The 21036-nt window shown below is 35.9% G+C and overlaps 2 protein-coding genes and 1 pseudogene across 4 annotated transcripts in view; 2 read left to right on the top strand and 1 right to left on the bottom strand.

Moving 5' to 3' along the window:
* Fgf14 (fibroblast growth factor 14) overlaps window positions 1-14736 on the top strand; it is a 630557-nt gene extending 615821 nt beyond the window's left edge. For both annotated transcript variants that reach the window (NM_001411965.1, NM_022223.3), the window contains 2 exon segments: window positions 8274-8472; window positions 11657-14736. In NM_001411965.1, coding sequence (NP_001398894.1) covers window positions 8274-8472; window positions 11657-11793 — 336 coding nt within the window. In that variant the 3' untranslated portion in view covers window positions 11794-14736.
* Window positions 6291-7079, top strand: LOC148001168 (RNA polymerase II subunit A C-terminal domain phosphatase SSU72 pseudogene; annotated as a pseudogene).
* The window catches only part of Itgbl1 (integrin subunit beta like 1), a 267862-nt gene continuing 261207 nt past the window's right edge, over window positions 14382-21036 (bottom strand). Inside the window, exons 10-12 of one of the 2 annotated variants that reach the window (XR_015638141.1) lie at window positions 19958-20071; window positions 18481-18857; window positions 14382-16316 (exon numbers count right to left, since the gene is read on the bottom strand). Coding sequence is in view for 1 of the 2 variants with exons in the window: in NM_001017505.1 (NP_001017505.1) it covers window positions 18766-18857; window positions 19958-20071 (206 nt within the window). In the remaining variant the exon portion in view is untranslated. 2 annotated transcript variants of the gene reach the window in all.

Genomic DNA, 21036 nt, shown 5'->3' with positions numbered 1-21036 from the left:
CCTTTGTAGAGAGTGGACTCCATCTCCTTTTTGCCAGAAAATAAGTTTCTCTTGAGGACTTAAAGCAGCATATAAAAAGATGGAAGACTGGGGGCCCTTTTGAGGCCCATTAAGGTCAAAAGACTAGAACCTGAGCTATTGTCTAGACTTGGACTGAGGCAAAAATATTCTCAGCTACATAATTGGGTAGGGGAATTTATATTCTAATTAGTAATGTGTTTTTCTTTCCCCGTAACCTTCCCCTTGTAGTGCAGACACTTAGAGAAAGCACTGGCCAGTCTACTTTCTGAGTACTAACCCAGAGAAGCATACAGCTCTGTTCTTTCTACCCTTTTTTCTGTCTTTTCCTTTTGTAGTAGACTTTTTCTTATGTTCTGGGCTTTCTCACTTTGGTTGTGTGAGTTCAGTTCCCCACTCTTTCTGAACTTCATTGCTGTTCATGCCATATCCTAACAACATATTGTTGCTTTCTTTTTTCTCCCATCATCTATCAATATAAATGTATCATTTAAAGGTCAGCTGTCTTACTATTTTTCTCTTAAACTTTAGTAAAATTGCTCTCAATTTTCCTTTTATTTTATCTTAAAATTCTCTTATTTGTTAAACTAGAAATGAGAAAGAGTTTTAGATTTTGTAAGTAGAATATAACATTCAATTTGGGGTTCCTCAAATTTCTCTGGTAACAATAGGTCTTTATTATTAATCATTAAGCCTTCTGCTAAATTATCTTATGATCTTTTGGGCAATTTAAGATGTCATGGCCCCATCCAGAGCAAGAGATACCATTCAGATTTAATTCTTTTAACTAGTTATCAGATTCCTGCAACAATACTTTCTGGTTTTACAAGCCAGTAATTATAGAAAAGAGGAGTCCTCCCTGAAGATCCTTTAAGTCTGTCATTTCTGACTAGGTTCAGAATACATTGCTTATGACCATCTTTTATTCTGTGACTCTGGAAGTTTATTTAACTGACTTCATACTGGAACCTTTCTTTCAGGGCAACCTGAATCTATGTTTTCAACCATAATTGCTAACATTTGACTCAAAGTAAAAGCTCTTATCACCTTTGGACAGGGATCTGTATTCACTCCACAAGAGTTGAACTTGATCTTGTGAAAATAAAAAAGTTTCTGAAATAATAATAATAATAATAATAATAGTAATAATAACTGTGCTTGCTTTGAACTTTTTACAAGGTTAAACTTGAATTGATAAGAACTTCCAATATTATGGAGAGATTGGGATGTTACAGGTCCAGAGCCTAATTACAATTTATCTTGGGCTGTCTTTCCCCACCTAAGTAGCCATTTCTTGTTCACCTCTGCATCTGACCTAACATCCTTGTGACTAACAGATAAAAATCTTTGGGATTTATTAACTTTCAAAAGTAAAAAAAAAACACTCTTTCCCACCAATCAAAAGTCTAAAACTGTCATCAGATGGCATCTGAGACCAGTAGCTGAGAATGCTCTTGCTTTGCTGTTATTTTGATGACTCCACCACCATATTTGAAAAGTGCCTCAATTTATGACTTTATTTGTCACTACAAAGTCTTCAAAAAGGGACATGGAATTTGGCTAACCTAAATGTGAGTTGCCAGGCTGTGGTGACTCATGGCTTCAGAACAAAACCTGTTTTTTGAGTAGACAGTCTGAAGACCATAGCCTACTGCACATGTCAAGGTCATGTTGGTACTGAGCTTATGTTGTGTTTACACCAAATCTTCTGGGTTTGTGGCTTATTCATTCCTTAAGAGTTGTAGAATGTGGACAGTCTCTTCCCATCATCCTCTCCTTACATCTACAGCCCAGAAGCCTATCTCTGCACATGCAAATAGACCCTCAGGGGTTTTCCTGAATAAAGACGAGGGATTTTGCTGCCACTGTCAAGATAATACACATAATGCAGATGGTGCTTTCATACCAGAACAACCACAACAGAAAGGGAGAGATGAAACTTCTGTCTGCATTGTGGTGTGCCTTTTTTTTTTTCCTATTTTATAATTTGACGGTTTAATTTGGCTTTGGTGCAAATAAATACTTAATCTTCTACTGGAACTTGACTGCTGTGCTTGTTGTCAGGGTGGCAGTTCTAAATATAGGTAGGCAAGGGGAGAAAAAGACACATCAAATTCCTTATCTATCTCGCTTTGGCACTTTCAAAGAGTTTATATTTAAGCTTAAATTTAAATAAGCAGTCTTGTATTACCACTGCCAGTATTCTGTCACAGTAGTCCTTTTAGTTGACTAAATAAGAAACATAAATTAGAGCTTCAGAGATAGCCTGGAATCCCTGCCTTTTCAGTCCATTGAAGGTATCAAAGGGGAAGTGTACTGGTCCATCCCAGCCCTTGACCTCCGTGTTGAGAAATACGCCAAAGAAGCAGTCAAGATGAAAAGGTGTTATAACCAAAACCAAAAACGTTATTTTTTTCTGAAAACTCAGATCTTCTCAAGATGTAAGGTTTTAATTTTTCATGCAATGCATAGCCTCTTCAGTTTGTTCCCACCACCTTTTCCCCAGTACAGGTCTGGAGCTGGACATTTATCCTCATCAACGAATCCTGTTTGCCAGCTTGCTTTGCTCTGCTTACTACAGCCCCCAGTGCCCACATGATTTTACCCCTTGAATAATTTGCATAGCATGTTTTTCCCCTATTTACTGAATATCACAAAATTGAGAAATCAGCTTAGTAGCTTACAATTTGGATAGCTCTTTTCTATGCTTTGCGCATTGTATTCATATTAACTACTGGAGTGAACATAAATGTACATCTTTGACAGACAACTTCCTGAAAGATTTCATGTTTTAGGTTTAAAGGGGACATTGGGGTGGATTATCTTTTTAGTAAGAGATTTATTAAAAGTAATTAAAGCTATAGACCAATGGCAGCAAGGATGTTGAGTACAGTTCAGGCTCCCATGGCAGAGTGAAGGTCTGTTTTCATACATTTTAGAGGAAGGGGGGGTAGATTATGAAGTTTTGTTTGTGGCCTGCAGTTTGCCATTGGTAAGGTCAACCAGTGAGTAGTCAGTTAAAGAATGTCAAGTGTCTAATGGGCCATCAGCTTTCCTAGCTGGCTGTAACTTGAGGCTGATGGGTCAGGAAAGACACAAACCTAGAGAAACAACTGAAATTAGTTCTGGAAACCAAAGTACCTTACTTTCCAGAATTATAAATTTCATCAAAAGGAAAGAACTTCATAAAAGGGCATTGCCCTACCTAACACTTGCCAATCAATTTCTCCAGAGATTAGAAATCAGCACACTAGTGTTGAAACATAACTAATATTACAAAATTGTCTTGGACACCGACAGTCACTTTGTGTTTACTCTGTTGCTTATTCAAGAGTACCATTTTCTCACAATAGGATTCATTATCTGGACAGCATATTAAACCTTTATCACAAATGCTAGCCTGCCTTTCCACCCACATGAGTTTGTTTCTTCTCTGTAGTGCCTATATCATTACAAACTGCTCATAATTCTCCTGATGCACAGTGGCATTTTTTGTCTCTGGTTTGTCACAATGCTATATACTACACCTATAATCCTTCTCTCATCCAACACACCAGCTTTCCATAATAACATGTAATTATATGATCTCTTAAAATGAAATGAATAATTTTATTCATTTTTGTCATATTTGGTGGTCAACTCAATACTTGATGTAAAGCGTGTTCCTAGGCTAATCATGCGATTGAATTTTAAAGTGTGGGGATATGATAGGATTGAAATACTGAAATAATTGATACAGAAAAGTTATACTATATAATGAATAATGTATTTCATAACAATTATTGAGTACTTATTATTTTAGCATTCTAAAATTAGTTAATTCATACCAGTTCTCCCAGACAGTTTTTGTTCTATAATTTCAACTTTGTTTAGAAATGTAGACTGAAAGCCAGGGAGATAAAACCATTTTCCCAAGAACACTCAGCTAAAATGATATCAAACCCTGATTGAACCTTATCTGTCTGGATATACAGATCATAATCCTCTGTTCCATTGATTTCCATTTATACATCGAAAGTACATTTATAACAAATGATACTTAATACATAATAACTAGGACCTCCTTTGTATAGTTTTAGCATTTCTCCTGAGAATGCTAACATTACTTTTGACTATAACATTTAAAGAATAGATTATGTTCTTTTAAAGTCTTAAGAAAACTGTGTTAGATAAGAACATCCTGGAATATTGTATGTATATGTATTCACTTTTATTATTTAGCCAGAAATAAAATGGCCCAGAATATCCCAACCAGTCTTCACAAGTATTACATAGTTCTCTCTTGATGTTTTCTGTTTTTGTTGTTGTTGTTATTGTTGTTTTGTTTGCTTTGTTTTTGTTTTGGTTTTTGAGATAGGGTCTTCCTGGTTGTCCTAGAACTCACAATGTAAATCAAGCTGGCCTTTAATTCTCAGAGATCTACTTTCCTCTGTCTCCCAAGTGCTCAGATTAAAGAGAGAACACACATAAGTTTCTTAAGTCACAGGCAAAGCTCACAAAGTAATATTAAACAGGAGCTACAGAAAAGATTTAATGATCAGCGTACTTGCCATGCAAACAGGAGGATCTGAGTTTAGATCCCAACACCCATAGTAAAAGCTAGCCATGCTAATGTATACCTGTAACTCTAATGCTAGGAAGGCAGAGATGGGGAGATCTTGCAGGTGGCAACCAATATAGCTAAGACAATGAGCAATGGTTAAATGAAGACCCAGTCTTTAAAAATAAAATAGAGAGTCATAGAGGAAGACACCTAATGTAGACCTATACACACGTATGCACATACCAGCACATGTTTATACCAAGCACACACAAACACAAAAGATGTTAAAAAGTATTGTTTGGAGGAATTAATGTGTCCACTGCATAAATTAGCTCTTATACATTGAAAATCTCATTTTCTTTCATGTTTATATCAATCAATTCAGAGCAGAGACCCTCCTTAATAATGACTTGTTTTAGATATTTTGGCAGAGGTGATGAGATAAGAATAAGGAATGATCTACATTCACAATGTGGAAGAGGTTGTAAATAGATATGAGACAGCCATCTGTGAGCCATGATCTGGCTAAAAATCCAGTGTCCCTAAAGTCAAATGCTAGCTACTTCAACCCCATTAAGTGGCCTAGCAGGTCAGCTATTAGCATTGTACTTTTTGATGATTTTGAGACAGGCTTTTACTAGCAGATGACATGATTTTGTGTCTTAAAGTATCTGAGAGGTATATGTGACATGCCAAAGTCTAATGTATTGGACCTAGAAGGCTTAGTTTCAATAAAGATGTCAGATTTGTTGGTCTGTTTTTATTGTGTTGCTGGGATAAAACATACTAACTAAAAGCAACTTAGAGAAACAAGAAGTTTATTTCATCGTACGAGTCCATGGTTATAACAGAGAGGTCAATGCAGTAACTTCACACAGCCAAGAACAGAGAGAAATGAATGCATGTAAGTTCACTAGCTTGCTTGTTCTAGCTTGATTTCTCCAATTTCTTCATCCTAATATAGTTCAGGACAAACTCTGTAGGGGATGTTGCCACCCACAGTAGGCTGTTTTTCCCACATCTATTAACTTAATTAAGACAATCCCTCACAGACATGCCCATAGGATATCCCTAATTGAGACTATCCTCCTGAGTAATCTGCAGTCATGTAAAGCTGACAAAGAAAACACAGGGGGCAAGCACAGGGAACAAGCTAGGTTTGGAGCATTCCATTTTGCTTTTCCCACCACTTTATCTACTTTCGTCTGTGGCACCTCTTAGGCCCTGAGTCAATGGAACTCCATTCATTAATGAGAGAACTAAAAGGAGGGTATTTGGAGAACAGGAATTTAGTAGAAGGCCAGGATATTTAATTGGGCAGGTTCTTGTTAAAATCTGAGGTAGTATCATGTTGGAGGACCTCACATATCCCTGTGGGAGGGGCTCACCCTGCCTTTTGTTTTGCTAATGTCTTTTATTGATCACTGCATCTGTCATCTTTTTCATGTAAAGCATCTGATTTAATAAAAATCTATTGCTCCTTGGGAAATTAACTTCTGGCGAAGCAAATATATGGAGCACACTGAATAAATTTAAACTATCAGAAACTATCATTTGATAACTCACCTCTGTTGGAAGGCATTTTCCATATGCAATCATGATACATTTCTTATGATTATTCAAAATAAATCAACCTTTAGAGATTTTCTTTTTTTACTTGAAGAATTGTAATATATATTTTATTTTAGAAGCACGCATATATATGTGTTTCTAAAATAAAACAAAATAGCACAGACCATAGCGTATTCATAACTGTTACAAAAACTAGTTAAACATCTTACATTGTTTGCCACTAGGAGGTTGGAATGTTAAAGTTCTCGAGTGCAGAGGGTAGTTTGGTAGGTGCCATACCATCTTCAATGCCAAGGGTGACAGTGGTATGCTCAAGTAACCAGAATCGGAGCATGGAAGGACACGACAGCCTCAGCAACTGTGGTGTCTGCTCCTTTGGGAGAGAAACTCATGTGCAGCTCCTAGGACCAGGACCTAACAAGTCCAATGTTTATGACCTCAAAACCACATATGACCAGATATACAATGATCTCAGGGAAGGTAAAGAACTCTCTACGCAAAATGGAATTTTGCATATGTTGACAGAAATAAAGGATCAAGCCCCAATCCAGAAAGATTCCAGAGTCGCACAGACCTGTTTGACCTAATCTTCACTTGTGAAGAGAAAGTCTATGACCAGGTTATAGAAGATCTGAACTCCAGAGATCAGGAGAACTGCAAGCCAGTACTTGTGGTCAAGATGTACATCTAGGCCACCATGACGAGGCTACTCTGGGAATGTACCTTATCTGGGAGCTCTGCCAGTGTATCCAGTACACTGAGGATATGGAGGAGGAAATGGAAGAGCTGCTGCAGGAGTTCGAGGAAAAGACTGGCCAGGCCTTTCTGCATATTGTCTGCTTCTACTCAGCCACCCCTGCTTGGTGCATGGCCTGACCTGTTGAAGCCACTTTTTCAATGTGTTTCCCCTGCTAGTTGTACATCACCAGTGTACTAAACATATGGAATGAGCAGTACACAGAAATGCCAGATTCAGTTCCACTGTTTTTAACCAAAAGAAATAATGATGGTTTATTCTACATTCTCCCCACCAAAACAAAAAAAAAAAGGGTTCTTTAAAGTTCTACGCAATTGGATGCTGTCAGAAATGCTTTAAAGTTGTAGTATTATGCACTCTTATGGATAAGCACGAAGTCATATTCATTATTATTTATTTTAAAATAAATTTAATTTAAAGATATAAAATCATCTATGAAATATTCGTGATATTTATAATAATACTAAAGCTTTGTGCTGCTCACTGTTGAATGAGGATGATGGCATGAGCTTAAATCTATTTAACACTCTGTACTCTTTTCAAAACTGTTGGGTGGTTTTTTAGTCAGGGCAGGGTTTTGCTGTTGATCTTCAAGAGTTTCAGTAGAGTTCAAAACCATGAAATTGGGTGATTATTTCCAGCTTTTTTCAGCTAACAGGATGTCTGGCCTCAGCTTGTCACAGGCCAATGGCTCTGGTGCCATCTGGTTATCATAACTTTAGTTTGAGGTTTTAGTCTATTCCTCAGTACTATAAATTTGTCACTCTGTAACACTAATCTACTTACAACTAATGTTACTTATTGTAACAACTGTCTACTTACTGTTACAATATTGCAAAGTTATTTCTGTGAAAATAACATAACACATACGGTATCTTAAAGAGTTCTGTAAACTTTAGCAGAAATGGATAACGCTACACTAATGCGGTAAGTGGTTAGATGGTAATTAAATTGGGCTTCGACTAAGTGAAAGAACTGTATGATTAATTTTTCACTGGGTTTTTATGATTTGAAACAGGATCTTGCTATGTAGGAACTGGAGCTCACTGTGCTCAGGCTGTCCTTAAACCCACAGCAATCCTCCTTCCTTATCTTTCTGTTCAAATTACAAGCATGAGCTACCATGCCTGGCTTACATTTTTGATGTTCTTATTAAAGGAGATACATCCTTGCATATATATTTTCACCAATTACTGACTCTCCAAATTCCTTTGGTATTGAAAATTATGTATAAAGAGCTTCTGCATGCAGGAGGACTCAGTTCCAGCCACCCCTGAGTATGAGTATGAGGGTTCATTCCTCAGAGAAATCCATGAAGAACAAGTGAAAACTGGAAGCTTCTGCTCTACACTTTAACACTCTTCTCTTCTTTTCTCCCAATAGGAACTTTTTACTCCTGAATGCAAGTTTAAAGAGTCTGTTTTTGAAAACTATTATGTAATCTACTCATCCATGCTGTACAGGCAACAGGAGTCTGGCAGAGCCTGGTTTTTGGGATTAAATAAGGAAGGGCAAGTTATGAAAGGAAACAGAGTAAAGAAAACCAAACCAGCAGCTCATTTTCTACCCAAGCCATTGGAAGGTGAGTATATCACATGAACCGTTCTTTTGGGTGCTGCTACGGACTTTAATTTTCACATGGACATATTTGGCATGGCCACAGGAACCTCCCAGTGACTGATAGAGATGTTCTTTTATTGGAGTGGTGTTCACACAGATTTCTTCTTATGCTGTTTTGCTAAGGTTCGTGGGGCTGCCAAATGCAGGTTTATGGTAGAACATGTGCTTAACCTGTGTAGGAGGAAGGATTTTCAGTTCTCGGCACCAAAGAGAGGGAAAAGAAAAGAAAAGAAAAAAATGTCTCTCTTCTATATCCTTGACTTTGTGTATGTGCTGCCTGCATACGAACACGTATGCGTGTCTGTGTGTGTGTGTGTGTGTGTGCATACCCGTGTATGCATACATGTAGCAGAAAACTTTCAGTGTCACAAATCCTCATCATTCCCAATGCTCTAAGTACTTCATGACTTTCAATTATTTGAAAAGTAAAAATTTGTGTTCTAATGAATATATAATGATACATATATGAGAAAACGATTTTCACATGGAACTTTAAGGGTGGGCCTATTTTCAGAATATTTAGGTAAAATTTCTTTTGAATTATTATAATTTTTGAAGATAACCCTTAAAGAATTCTACAAAGTCCCATGCTACAGAAATCATTTTCCTTTTATTAGATTATTTCCCTTGTATTAAAGGAACTTATCTGCCTTCAACTCTAAATAATAGCTCATTTACATTTATTTTGAGCAGTCCTAAGGCACAAGCTAACACATTCTATCGATTAATTAAAAAGTATAGACGTGTACCTTGATCATTAATGATTCTGCTAGAAGGGCTATTTACCGTTATTTATGTTAAAAATTGGAACTGAAAAAAAAGGCTATTTCGAAGTTTTCTGAAGAAGTGAATGAGGAAAATAACAGAACCAGCAAGCTTGCAGTGGTGGTCTGTCTTCCTGGGATAAAAGAAAAAGTGACCAGGTCCCTCTAGAGACTGACACGGTACTGGCAGGGACTTTGTGAAGGTTGTAACCTAGTCAAGCTATAGAGAATGTCAGTTTGTTCTTCAAGTGTGATGATATGGAGTTCCTCACTATTACCCCCATCAAAGATTCTTTCACTACAGCATAAACAGTATGATCACAATATATCCTATCTCTTGGAATTCCAGCTCTAAGCTGAACTGTTGTGTGAGTATGATGTGTAGATATAAAGGAGAGAAAAGTACTATCTTATCATGTTTTAAAATAATTCCTGAACAGAGGTACTCTAACCAAAACAAGGTGGTGTGCTTTATTCTTTTAAAACGTTACTTCTAAAACACGGTGCTTAATAGACAAGATTATTAGAGGGATATGAGTTTCAAACTTTACAAGCTCCAATAGGGTATAAATTATATAACTGAATGCTTTAGGACAAGTACAGACATTTCCATGGGACTACGATGCTTCCGGATTCTCTGTGCAGTCATAGCTCCCACCCAGCCTTAGTTCATATGTGATGTAAGTCAAAACTTTGATACTATTGGGCCCTGATTTGAGGGCGAGTGAGACACTGGAGGTGCTTCAAGAATGACAACTCTTTTTCTCTTTAAAGTAAAAATAGATTTTATTACAATGTATTCTGATTATTGTTTCCCTTCCCCCAACTCCTCCTCACTTTCCTACCCACACATACACTTTCCTACCCACATATACACTTTCCTTCCTCTCTATCCTTAGAAAAGAAAGTCTTCTAAAATAAAGAATTAGATAAAATAAAATAAAATAAAATAAAATAAACCAAATTAGGAAACAAGCAAGCAAACACAAAAAGCCAAAGAAAGAGTTCAAGATACACATACAGATGCAGGGACACACGCATTCACACACACTCAGAAACTCCATAAAAACACAAGACCAGAAACTAGCACATATATACAAAGGACCTGTAAGAAAACAAAGCAACAAAAAGCCTCAAGCCCCGAAAAACCATTACGAGACAAAGAACCTCTAATAAACACCACTGAGTTTATTTTGTGTTAGCCATCTACTGCTGAGCATGGGGTTAGGCCTTAGGAGTGGTTTGTATAGCCAGGGAGACTTGATTGGAGAAAACTAATTTTTCATTTGTGAGGCGCTATCAATTGGACACAGCTGCCTGGGTTAGAGACTGGCAACTTTTACTTACTCCCCCAAGTTATTTACCTCAGTGTACATTTACTTTTGTAAGTATGCTAAGAAAAACCATGAGATATATCGATGTGTATGCAAGATCCCTCTATGGCACTCGTGAAATTGATCCCGACTGCACCTAGGTTCTTTTCTAAAACTTTCCAAAACCAAGCTTTCCAAAAACCAAGCAGCTTGCTGAACAGTTCAATTGTAATTATATTTCTGGTGGCAAATGATTTTATGTCAATTAATTTTTCCAAATGTCAGATACTCTTAAATATTCTCTCCTGGGACTCTGTAAAAGTATTTTCTAAATATGTGACGTGAAGCGTGGTTCTCACGTCACCCGGCACAACTCAGCCAGTTCCTCAAATTTTTCTCAGGCATTAATCTCAGTTGTTACTGTTTTATACCCCCATCCTCCTAATTATTCAATTTTTAAATAATGAATCAAAACTAGATATAAGTATATAAATGCCACACAGTTACTTTCACTTGTAAAGTCCTTTATTAGGATGGTGGGAAAGGGATAGAAACAATTCATAGAATGCTCTGGTTTAAGCAAAGGAAGCCTTTTATTACTAATGTGTGTAGCTTTCAAGTGGAACACAGCATGACTGTATATCTTTTAAACCATTGGAGAGGAAAATAGCTTAGTCATCTCAGGTGAAAATAGAATTAAGTCAAATGAGTTTTCTCCTGGAGAGAGGCATGCGTGTGCCTGCTCATGAATGCTTAAATATTATGTGTGCTTTGCTCTATAGTTCTGCCAAGAGGCCATAAGCTTTTATTTAAACTTTCCTAGACAAAAATCTAAGTACATATACATGCACACACTTCATTGTATACCTTAGAGCTGCATTGAACGTGATGTCTTAACTCATGGACTGGGAATGGCTGCCTTACAACTGTTGTCCACTTATCGATGGTATTGGGTCCATTTGTGGAAAACTGACACAGACTGGCCAATGTCTGTGCAAAATGTGTTGTGCCATTCTTGCATAGTAACCAGGCAACTATTCCTTTCCTCTCCCTTTCTTTACAACCCTAGTTGCCATGTACCGAGAACCATCTTTGCATGATGTTGGTGAAACAGTCCCGAAAGCTGGGGTGACACCAAGCAAAAGTACAAGTGCATCTGCAATAATGAATGGAGGCAAACCAGTCAACAAGTGCAAGACCACATAGCCAGATCCTCAGGTGTCCTGACTGACTTATCCCGAGCACAGTGGAGTGATTTATCCTTACTAGACATTCCTGCTCCTGTGGCGGAAAAGCCCCAGCAAGCAAGCTGACGCTTGTCCTATGCTCTCTCAGACCTCCTTCGTTGCAAGTGGATAAATCTCAACCTGTGGCCCCCCTACACCAAGAAGACACCTGGACAAACCAGCTAAACTCAGACCATGGAATGCCCTACCAGATATGGAATGCCTTTTTAATATCTTTTCTGTGACTGTGACACTTCATGTGAATGACATACTTCACAAGTACACTCAATACCTTGCCTGCTGACAGCTACCCATAATCCTTTTTGAGTCCTGTTTCAGCGAAATCCATGTGTTTAAGTTCAATTTTGTAGCACACAAATAATATTGAGTAATTTCTAGTTAGATGCTGTAAACCTGTGCTATCATGGATTTCTATTCTTTCCATTTTTACAGGGCTGCTCGCTCCACTGTCTGTGACCTTTAGCAGGGATTGTGTTCCTCTGATCTTCAGTGTTGCAGTTGGTTTGCTTAGAAGAACAATTAGGGAATCAGGAAGCCTTCTAAACCTATTACTACAAATAGTATATATAAAGATTAAGATTGTTGTCTTTGGCTCACATTATTGATCAAACACACATATACGCTCTGTCTAGTAGGAGATGCTGTGCTCCCGAGGTAGGCATTGCCTGGGTGGAACAAGGGTCAAACACAATCCATGGAAAGTATCCTCTATGATAGGTGTTTGGCATTCCCTCTTAGTTTCAATATGTGTGTGTGTTTTATACATATCACAAGCTTACTGGTAATGGTAACATTTGCCTTGCCCAGCGAGCAAGACCCACTTAGTTTTTGAGAAAGTGGGTCCAAAGAATTCTGTAGGCCTTGTAGGCCTGATTAAGGTTCATTTTATTTTCATCAATTAATCCTCATTATTGGGAAAAAAATAAAAACCCAAATCATTACAACCTATAAGAAATATGCTACCTAAATCCATTTCCGGCCCACTCCTTCCTGTTTTTAATGAAGATAACTCAGTGTCACACCTGATTTGGGCTGCATTCCAGTTATCCTCATCCTCAGCCAAGCATGGGCAAGGTGGCTGTTGTGTTCTTTCCTGAAGCAGCAATGCACACGTTAGTATAAATTAGACTTTAACATTTTTGGTATTTAATGGCAAGTTTTAAAACTGGACATATTAGGAGTTTTGTTTGCGTTTTGGTTTTTGGGTTTTGGGTTTTTTTTTGTTTTTTGTTTTGTTTTGGTTTGGTTTTGGTTTTGGTTTTAGCTCAGCATGGGGCCTAGTATCCTGGATATCATCAGTATACACCTCTAACTCATCACTGTTGGGCCCAACAGGTTGGGTTAGAGATGACTTGTCAAGGTTTCAGAATATGGTTTGTTGAGTACCCTAAATAAAACTAAAGACAACCTAACATACTCCAGCCTTAGGGGTTTGGACCATTTGATTTATTTAATTTTCTTTTATTGCTTTAATTTCATTTTGAATTGAATTCTGTAGAGCTCCAAGTTTAGGGATACTTAGAAAGGCTGTGAAATGCTGGAGATACACCTTGAAGATTTCATGCAAAATGTTTAATATCAGATACAAAAAAAAGCTTCAAAATGTTTAGTACTAAACTGTTTGGAAAAATATTTGTTAACTGTATGTAACTTAATAAAATTCTATGTTTTCTTCTCAGAAGAGTTCATTGAGACCAAACTGAACCTCTTTTATAGAAAACAATCGATGTGGGATCAATGTACTGTCCTCTTGTTATTATTTCCATGTGGCAGGATGACCCACTTGCCACTGTTCCCCTTTGCACTGTACTTACTGGGAAATCATTTTCTCATTGCTTTCATGAATCTCCATGAAGTCAGCCTTTGCCCAGCATAGAAAAATTTTGGCCTGCTTAGCTAATTAAAGATTCAGTATAAATTTAAGTGTTTATGCTCATTTCATTTCATACTAGATTCCATTTCAATAAATAAACATTAGCAAAATCTTTGAGTAGATTTATTGTTAATAATGCTAAACTGCAAATACAACAAAATGACCCCTTTGACCATTCCTCATTTGCTGTTATGCATAATTAGATAAAACTCATTATGGAAGACATACATTCATAGTATGTGGTAAAATGAATAGCTTGTAATTCCTATTAGTTGGGCTTATAGACATAGCTTATACCCCTCTGTATGCATACACATCCCAAGCCAGCCTACCTTTCTGTTTTTGATAATCAACACTACTTGAGATTTCTGTTCTCAAGACCTATTTAGTGGTTACAATTGAGGCAAGATTTATTTTTGTAAATGATTAAGATTTATGTTAATGTTTCTTTCTGTTTCCTTTCCCAAGAGTTGTCTATAAGAGCATTTATTAGTGTAAGTAGGTATTCGAGTGGTTTATTCTAATATATGATTAGACACATTGCAATGGGGTTCTTGTTATCTTTGATTTAGTTAGACCATTTCCTTTGTGTCTGGTCTCACCTGTTGCATGGGAAGAGGAAAGCACCAAATGATCTGCATGTACTAGGACTCATGTATCCAGAAGTACTGGTATGTATTATTCAATTTATAACAGAGGGATTGTCTGTATTGTACAATTTGTGTTTCTTATCATTTGTTATGTTCATAGCTATGACATATCAAATCAAATACTTATATGAAGGCATATGGAAAGCATAAAATAATTTTGTGTAACAAAATAGCATTGTATCGCCCCATATATAGAGAACTCTCATGTAAATAAGTTGATAAACTCAAGTTCCCCCTTTACCATGCCAAAGAAAATTTTAGCTCCTTTATGATACCTCTCTTGCTAATTTTCTGGAACAAGGTCAACAATCCTTCCCTCAGAAATTAAGTTTGCTATCATTAAATGCAATCTGTCATCACTGATGTTCTGAATAGTAAATCTGATGGAACACATTTGTATTTATAGACTGTGTGTTTTATACTTTCCTGTATGTATGTTCATTGTACCAAGTCTATAGATGACCCATTCCTTCTGCATGCATATCTGGTGGGGGAGGGTTAGTTTGATCACTTTCTTATGATACCTAATTGCTTTGCTTATCCATCGACAGTGCTCAATGTCTGTCCTTTGCATAATTCAAGTAACAACATTTTTTTTCAAATAAGTTTAGTTCCTGAAATTTCTTACTACATTCTTGAAAATCATTATGATGATTTGTCCTATGTGAAGAGTAAAGGGAATTGAGCACTTTTCTTATTATTCTGGAGAATTTGGAGTCTTGCTTTAAGTGTTTGCTTGTTCTGGGTGCTTTGGGTGAGGAATAGATCCACAATGGACACCACGACGTTTTCTCTAGTGTTTCTAGTTATTGGTTTTTTAGAAAGTAAGCAAAATATATCACACCTAACCATCTAGTTAATGATTCAACTACTAAACCATCTCTTTTTTCTCTCTCTAGAATGACCAATATCAGATTTGGTTCTTTAAGCAAAAACTAAAACAACAACCACCACAAACCCTTTGTTGTTTCTTAAAGTGAATATGTATTACCTTGTTAAAATTTTTTTCCAAATATTACATGTATAATATGTGTTTGATATTTGTCAGTGAAGGATTGTTAGACTAAACTGACCAAGGTTAAAATTAGAAAAAATAGAAAATAGTGGGAAATGATTTTCAATTTTATTTTAGGAAAAAACCCTATATTTTAGGGCAACAATTAGGCCAAATGTCTAAATATTTTCTAAAGCACAGGCCTAGTGAAATCCAGAATGTAAATTGTGTTATTCTGAATTAAGAGACATACATAGTTTAAGAGTTTTATACAGTGACACATAAGACTGGGTGAGTGTCTAGAATACTGAGTAGCTTTCAGAAAATTTGTGACAGTTGAGCTTACAAATTTTAAGACTACACTGTATTTTTTTTCTTTTTTTCTAGGTTCTCATTTAGTTTAATTCTGATATTTACTGGAGAGCTGATAGACATAATTCATTTCTCCCCTGGTGCTGCTAGAATCCAGATGAACTCAGGATTCCCGAAAGTCAGTAGGAACAATGGTTCTCTTCCAAAATTTAGATTTTTGTTGACTTTTACAAGTCCTCTGGAGGAATTCTTCAGCTATAGTTTGCTAAATAAGCAGGATGAAGATCATCAAAATTGATGAACTTAATGTCTCCCTTTCAATTATCACGTATCCCAGTGTAGTTTTTGAAAACCACAAGCAAGCCAAAGAGATTTGTTTATTTTCTTCTACTCTTTACAAATTTGTCATTGCTTAACATTCTCAAAAGGTAACTTCTGTCTTGGAGTCAAAGTATAGAAACAGATTTATATAGGAGATAGGTTATATTTTTGCCTATCACCATGTTTTTGGTTTGGGTTTGTTTTCTTCTTCTTCTTCTTCTTCTTCTTCTTCTTCTTCTTCTTCTTCTTCTTCTTCTTCTTCTTCTTCTTCTTCTTCTTCTATAAAAGTGTGTGAAATCTACTTCTTTATAGATATACTGATGTTGTCATGGCTAGGGTCACATACAGATAGAAAGACAGACAGACACAGATTATAGCAAATAAAATTAATCTTTTTTTTTAAAAGTCAGTTTTCCAAGAAAAAGAACTGAATAGAGTTTAGGTTACTGTGAGGCATATTCTACAGCTTTCTTCCATAGTCTGTAACACCATGCACCCCAGAACATGGTGACCTACAACATATTTTCATGTTGTCCAATATTCAGGACATAGTACATTTTGATCTTCATGGAAAATCATTTCTCCAATGTCTAAACTCTATTCTGAGAACACTTAAATGGTAAAGATACTTCAACACTTTTTCTTATGAAAATATAAGAAAAGTAACACATACTTTTAGAATAGATTCCACTTATAGAAAAGATAAAAACTAGAGAGGGCATTATAATAATAATAAAAAGGACACACTTAATGAAAGGGACCATAAGGAACTGAAAGTAATTCCAGGGAAGCACATTCGGGCAAACCACTACACATGGCTGTGATTAAAGTCAGTCTCTTTGTGTGTGGCCTGAGAGTTCAGGATAGATTCTATTTATTTGTTACAGTTTTAAAATATTAGTCAATTAAAAGAGACAATCTCTCAGTGGTTTCTCTAATAGGAATTGTCCAGATCTTTATAGAAGGCTGAGTCCTATAGTAAGAAAAGATAAAAGCCATTGTAGCATGATGGAAATGTCAGTGACTCTTACTGTTTGGAAGTCACCAAACACCTCATCAGAAATGGGATTGGATTATTATGATTGCTTTTTCTGGTTTAAAATGTATTTGGAGAGATAGAAAATATATATAGAAAAATAATGCAATCATCCACATTATACCGTAACTCCTTATATTTCCCTCATTTTACAAAACTGACATTGATTACCAGCTCAGTAATAGATATAAAACCAGTATGGCTGGGTCCCCTAATCTCAGGATAGAGGCAACAATTTTATAAATACGTTAAATTCCGAGAACCTTATTATTATTATAAAACCAGCACCAGTATAAATGACCTTCAAATACTTCTCAGTATTTAGTTTTTAAGTAACACAGTGGAGGTGTGTTTTCTTTACATTTGGAGACTTGACTGATAAAGTCCAAGCCATGATTCTAAAATATTTGCATTATTAATATAAAATTTGCAAGTAAAAATTTCATCTTAAAACGGAAATGATTTTGCTATGTTATTTTGGATTTTACGAATAATTCACATTTAGGGAAAAGGTATTTTTTTAGCTCTAAATAATGGTTGATTCAACTATGTGTATAAGTAGAAAAAACTGTAAATATGCAAGAGAACCCCGAATATTGTACATTTTCATAATTCAATGTGAATTTCATACAGAGCAAAATTTCACCAAAAAAATAAACATTTTGTTTGTATCATTGAGTGAATATTTGTAATTTTGATTTAAACCATTTCTAGAATTTTGGGGTCCACTCCTGAACTTGTAAAATTGATGTCATCCTTGTTGACTCCACCATTTCTTTGAAGAGAAGAGAGCCATTTAAGGGCAATGAATGCAATATGAAGATCCTCGTGTTTCTAACTAGACACTGTCTTCTTCAGAGGATAAATTACATGAAATAATTTAAATAAGAAAAATCTGATTTCCTGTATATGTAACCCATGCCTAGTCTTAAAAGCAAAATCTGCTAGTTCTTGGGATCTTAAGTGGTTATTCCAATTCATTCTTTTCTAGCGTGTTTGTTTTCCATGAGTAAATAGATATTGACGCAGAATATAAACAACTTATGTCATTATTTATTAAAATGTCAAATTGTGCATTTTTCATTTCTTCCTGTAAGAGATTCTTGTGAGTTTAAAGCCCTTGTGATCTGGTAAGCCCCCAGCCTACATCATTACACCTCATATGTGTCTGTCATTATCATTCCATATACAATTTCAGAGTCATATGGAATCCTGGAAAAATCTGACTGGTTGGTTTATGTGAGAATAAATATTATCCTTATATTCTGATACAGTGTTTCTGGTTTTGGGATGTGGAGTACAAAATACCATGAGACTTAGCATTTTTCTACTACATCTTGTTAAACATTGGATGTCAGAAAATACTTTGTTGTAAGGGCCTTTCTATGTTCTGTAGGGTGTTCAGCATTGTCTGTGGTCACTACCTCTAATATTCCCATAACACAAATACTCCTACCTACCAAGTCTGACAACCAAATTCTCTGTAGACACCACCAATTGTCTTGTGCGTTACAAAATTGTCCTCTTCAGTTGTGAAACACTGATATTAGTCATGGGAGAACAATTCTTTATGGTGTAACTTACATCAGTTTGCTAAATTCATTTCTAATGAAGACCCATGCTTCACTTGGGCAGTCAGAAATAGAAAAATACACAAAAGTCTGTCCTAGTGCTGTGTAACATGCTTTCCTCTGAATTTCTAAAATGGCCTAGAAATAAGAATCCAGTTGTCTCCCTTGGCATCATTAAGGATATTCGGTACCAAGCCAGATTTCACATGCATTTCCATTCCATCCATCCCAGCATTCACAGTTTCCACAGCTACAGATTCCATTCCCTGCAATAAAGTAAACACAGAAATCATGATTATGATCAGAATATACAATTAGAATATATAACTGTGAACCATAGCTGTTCATAAGAAAACCATTTATCCTCTCTAAAGCATCTTACCATACAACAATATTATTATATTATTAGACATCTGAGAGAAATCCATCTTTAAGATACTTAATGACATCTCTTTGATCCCATAATATATTAATTGAACAGTACCCAACTTTCATCACCCAGCTGGGCTCCCATATCATAATTCTATCTTCTGTTAGTAGGCAAACCATATATGACTTACAAATAAACACTGAAAAGCATAAAACCCCTTGATATGAAATTAGGCAGGCCTGAGAGCTAGAAAAATCCTTGTCTAGCAAGGTGCAGAGAAAGTGATTATTTAATTTAATGTTATGACAAAACAATCATCTTTAACTAAACTGAAAATGTTTGATTACAAAAATATTTTGTGTTACTGCAAATTTTATCAGTGGTATATTGAATCAGCTAGAAGTCTAATAAATGGGCTTATACTTTTATAAATAAAATAAGAACTTCAGGAGAAGATATACATAATAATTTAACTTGGTTCAATATTATTTATAGCCAACTATTAGAACTCAATAAATTAGGTTTGTAATGACCATTACACAGTTAAATATTTAGTATACTCTGTTGATATCTCTCATACTATACACACATTCATACATATGTCCAGTTTCCCAAAACATCTAATTCACCAACTTGTGGCATGCAAGTGCTGCTTTAAATAATACCCCATCTGGACCATATTAAGATGAAATGGTTGTCAAGAGAATTCTTTTTTCATATAACTGTCTTTGTGTGAGTTTATAGAACAGGTTATCTTGTAGAAATATTCCAACACTCATGTAATCTGGCTTCATATCTTTGCATTCTTCTAGGGAAAATGTTGGTGTGTATTCACAGATGTTCACTTTTCCTTTCAGAATTACTACACATGGGCATTGTTCATTTGAGTGTGTGGGAGCTGCCCTCTCTGCCCTATCTAAAGCTGTGTGTTGTGGGTGTCATTTCACTCAATTGTCATTTGTGGCCCAAAACAATTAGTGTAGTTCAATACTGCACCTGTGCAAATGAGACCGTCGTGTTTGTCACAGTCTCTGTCATCACAGTCACAAAACTCCCCTGAAATATACCACTCTTCTCCAGAACAAATGCACTTTCCACAATGACAAGAACCTGAAATCACAAAGGGTGTTATTCACTGTCACCAGAGAAATAAAGGCTTCCATCAAGAAGAAAGTATCATTGACATGCTGACAATAGACTTGTAATAACCTATCTTCTAAAGGAAAAAAGTTTATTGAATAGCTGCTTCTCAGAGGGGAGCTTTACTTACTGTAATACATAAAGGTCATCCAGGAAAGCCTTCATTATAGATCTAGACAGTTGCAATTAGCCTTGAGCAAATGTTCCTCGGTCCAGTCTGGTTGAAATGTCAATGAAACAGGATGTGGCTCATCCTTAGAGATGCTCTCTTCAAAAGTACTCAAAATAGATGTTTTATTTGTTTCTTTCCTTTTCAATTGAATTGCATTTTAAGGTCCCTATTCTCTAAAGGAACATACTACTAAATTATATCAAATAAAGATTCATTTTATAATTAAATAATTACTAAATTATTGAGCTCATCATTTTAGAGTTTTATTTAAATGCTTTTCTTGAAATAGGAACACACAAACTTCAAACTGAGTTGCAGGTTGAAGTGCTAAAAATGCAGACTTAATCCCTTATGTCTGATTGCTGTCTCAGTCTTGCCCTTTAGGATTAGCTATAATCAACATGAGTTCTAGAAAATCCTGAAGAGGGTCTAGTAATTTTCCCACCCCTTACAAACTTCCTTTGTGGTTACCCTCCAATTTATTTAAAAAACTATTTAGTAATTAAAATATTTTGTGGTAACTGAGACTCTTACTAATGGCACACTTAAAATAAAAAAATAGTTTTTATCATGTCTCTTGATGTAAATGCCTTTCAAGACAGGCTTGAAAAATCACCTGGATAAGCTAGTTTTGCTACAGAACAAATACAGAATTCAAAAGAAATCTTGCATTTCTTTCTTTGGCTTTTTTGTTGGACACAATTTTCTTTTACTACAAGATGCTGGTAGTTATTGCTAAGCTACTCAAGTAACCAATCACCTT

This window comes from Rattus norvegicus, chromosome 15, assembly GCF_021556685.1.
Source record: "Rattus norvegicus strain SHRSP/BbbUtx chromosome 15, alternate assembly SHRSP_T2T, whole genome shotgun sequence".
NCBI classification, from domain to species: domain Eukaryota; kingdom Metazoa; phylum Chordata; class Mammalia; order Rodentia; family Muridae; genus Rattus; species Rattus norvegicus.
The sequence above is the reverse complement of the archived record's forward strand: the minus strand, read 5'-3'. Positions and strand labels throughout refer to the sequence as shown.